This window comes from Papaver somniferum, chromosome 10, assembly GCF_003573695.1.
Source record: "Papaver somniferum cultivar HN1 chromosome 10, ASM357369v1, whole genome shotgun sequence".
Taxonomy (NCBI): Eukaryota; Viridiplantae; Streptophyta; class Magnoliopsida; order Ranunculales; family Papaveraceae; genus Papaver; species Papaver somniferum.
In genome coordinates this window covers 131,567,581-131,571,139 of record NC_039367.1, presented here as the reverse complement: position 1 = coordinate 131,571,139, position 3,559 = coordinate 131,567,581, and the positions used below count along the sequence as shown (strand labels likewise).

At 37.1% G+C, this 3,559-nt stretch overlaps 1 protein-coding gene across 1 annotated transcript; it reads right to left on the bottom strand.

Moving 5' to 3' along the window:
- Window positions 1-271: 271 nt before the first annotated feature.
- On the bottom strand, window positions 272-1,378 carry LOC113316222. The gene has a single exon (XM_026564441.1). The coding sequence runs from the start codon at window positions 1,376-1,378 to the stop codon at window positions 272-274; it is 1,107 nt and encodes a 368-aa protein (XP_026420226.1).
- Between the last annotated feature and the right edge of the window lie 2,181 nt (window positions 1,379-3,559).

Sequence of the window (3,559 nt, the reverse complement as noted above, 5' to 3'; positions counted from 1 at the left end):
AAACGGTCCCCATAAATCACAATGAATTAACTCAAAAGGAGATTTACTAGAAATACTACTTTTATTAAAAGTTAACCTTGATTGTTTTGCTAAAGGACAAATCTCACACTTGTGAGTGCAGCTGGAATTAATATAATTAAAATTACTACTTAAAAATTTTAGACGTTCCAAGGATGGATGCCCTAGACGCCAATGCCATAAATCAAATGACTTATTATTTCTAACTGAATTTATCGAACTTTGTTGGAGATAATAAAGACCTCCTACTTGATTAGCCAGACCAATCTGCATCTTCTTCGTATGGTCCTGCAAGATTTGCTGATGAAACAACAGAAGAATCACCACCTTTGGAAGCCATAAAAGATTTGAACTTCATGTACTCTTGATAATCATCAGCTGTGAACGATTCTTTTGGTGTCGAAGATTCTTTCTCGTTCCTTGATGTGGCAAGCATTGTCCCTTGTCTTTCTTTGGACTTTGGAACATAATTTGGTGGATAACCATTCAGCTTCCAACATTTTTCTCGAGAATGACCAATCATATTACAATGGTCACAAAAAGGTCTAGGTTTCTTATTCGCCGGACCTTTTGAATACTTTGATTCACTTCTTTGATTAAAAAGGGCTGCACTCTCAACTTGAACATTGGAGGATGTAGAAATATGTAACTGTTTTTCTTCCTGACGAACAAGGTTGTAAACCTTATTGATTGATGGAATAGGATCCATCAACAAAATAGAACTTTTTACATTCGCAAATCTGTCATCAAGACCTTGCAAAAATTCCATCACCTTATCTCTGTTGCGGTGTTCGGCAATTTCTTTTCCTGCATCACAAATACATGGGGTAGTGCCCATGGAAGTTGCGTCCAGCTCCTCCCATAATGCTTTCATCTTTGTGAAAAACATTGATAAAGACATCCCTTCAATTTTTAGAGTGGAAATTGCATGTTTCAACTCAAATTTTTTGGGAGCATTGGATTGGTAAAAATGATCATGGAGTTCATTCCAGAGTCGATATGCTGAATCGACATACATAAAACTAGATTTTATATCTGGTTCTATTGAGTTGGTGATCCACATCTTAACAAGATTAGTAGATCTTTTCCATCTAGCATACAAGTTTGAATCCTCGGGTTCCAAAATTGACCCATTAATAAAATTCATCTTGTCTTTGGCGGAAAGAGCCATGGTGATTCCACGTGCCCAAATTCCATAATTGTCGCCATTCAAGAGAGGAGTGAACAAAACAAGACTAGTATTATCCGAATGGTGAATCGCATACGGATCATTAATCGCCACTTTTGGTGTGGGTTCAATTGGAGTTTCCGAAGGAGAATCATCTGGTTTTTTGGTTGGAGAAGAAGGAGGAGTTACCATTTCAATTGACTAAACAAAAAAGTGGAGAAACTTACTTGGATTATGGATCTTTTACTCACTAGCTATTGTATACCATCATAGAAATGGACAAACCTCTTGTTTACTTGTCTTTCCAACTTGGTTAGACTTAGAATTATATTCACATATATATATATATGTAATTACATTACTTGATTTACAAAGATATAAAATATAAAGAAATAAAAGAAAAATTAAGAGAAAATAAAATATTATAAATTCTACTCCTAATTTATATGAGACTTGCTATGTACAAAATATATTGCATGATCTTCAATATCTTCCAGTCTTCAATTTAATATCTTCAATATCTTCAATATAATATGATCTTTATTTATGCAAATCTTCTTAATATATGTGGGCCCATATATATATATCTAATAACATTTAATAGTGATCATCACGAGCTTCTCTGTGTTCACCATCACTTCCATTAATCACTCTGCATTCTTCACCATAATTTCCAAGCTCAGTCCACAACAAATCCCCATTGCCATTCTATCCACGGTAGTTCACCATCATTACAGCAATAAAAGTCGATCAACTTCATTCCCTGTTATTACTCGATCTTGATAACAGCTCCATCGCCGATGACGAGTAACATCATCTCGTATCTTTCCTGACTTCTCTCCGAGTTCCTATATCAGCTGCCTTCTCCTCGATCATGTTTCTGATCACATTAAGACTTCCTGAGCTCCAACTGTGTAGAAACGACTGATCACAACACCATCTCCATCGAGCACAGCATCTGTGAATACCCTTAATTTGGTATCACAACCAAATGAAAGAAACGATATATCAACAGATAGAATGAGATATAAACATAAATCATAGCAAAATTAAGTGCAGTAAAGTAAAATAGAACATAGAAATATACGTGGTTCAACAGAATGTCTACATCACGGGTAAAAGAGAGTTAAGGTTTTCATTAATCCTTGCTCAGTTCCAATGGAACTTCATTACAAAAGAGGGAAGTGCAGAGAGGTTTTAGGTCGAGAGAGAAGAGAAGAAGTCGCCCCTTTCTCAGACCTAATCGTCAGGATTTTAAGGGGAAAATATCTTCCGCCAAATGATCTGTTTATCCTTAGCTTAATGATGAAGCAGACTTGCAAATGATTCGGTACATGCTGTTGTACAATTATATCCAGCTGCGGATTCTGATTGTTCTCCACGTGTCAATACAGATTATAGTTTATATAATTTTCCCCTTTTCTTGAGGGTTGTTGGTGAACAATCCTTGAGAAAAATCATTTCCACCTTGTTTGTCATTGCATCGGTTGTTGTTTGCTTTAGATGCCCCCTTGTCGAAAGGCTTTTGTGTTCTTTTTGGAGGAACTTTGGTGAAGAATATAACGCGGCAAGGTATTAATACTTGCCCCTATTCTTCGTCGTAGTTATCGAACATCTTGATATAATAGAACCCGTACCTTGGTTCAATCTTTATCGGTATCAAGGTAGACGAAGGTTCTTCACCCTATTCTTCTCTGACTTGAATGATCTTCATCGCTTAAGTCGAATGTACTTCATGACGCTTAATCGGGCCTCATCCAGGAACAACATCAATGGTGCACCACGACAGCAACGGGCATATCCGATGTAGTTTTTCAACGTATTGTTCGATGATGCCCCATTCTCACAACAGCACCAGGTGGTAGCAATAACGATGACACATACACAGCTCCGGCATGCTATGACGACTTCGATTTTCATGCTTCATAGCTTTAGATAGTAGTTGGCAGGTACACAATATATGCTTCTTTCGATATACTGCCGCAGTGGAAATATTGGTTATCAGGTGTGCAGTGACTGCATTTTTGGGTTAGTTACTTATACCATCGGTTTACTCGAGTCTTCGTCGTCAGGCTTTATAGTAATCATCTTCATCTTCGGGTAACAATGATGTTGCATTTGATCGTTTAACTTGGAAGGAGATCGAAGATAAGATCGAAGGCTCTTCAACCTTCAATCTCATCTTCTTCCCATTTATAAGAGCATCAGTTGGAAACATCTTCTGGTCCAGAGTTAATGGCAGTAATGGTTGACCTGCAATCGTTATCATATGTATAGTAGCTTTAGACGCCACCTTTCTTGGATCACACCCTTGATTGGAGTGTGAAATAAAAACTTGTATGTCTTCGATTTTTTGCGCTCTTCGTGTAAGAA

Excerpts from the sequence above, each read along its gene's own strand:
- LOC113316222 (XM_026564441.1), bottom strand. The coding sequence starts at position 1,378 with ATGGTAACTCCTCCTTCTTCTCCAACCAAAAAACCAGATGATTCTCCT.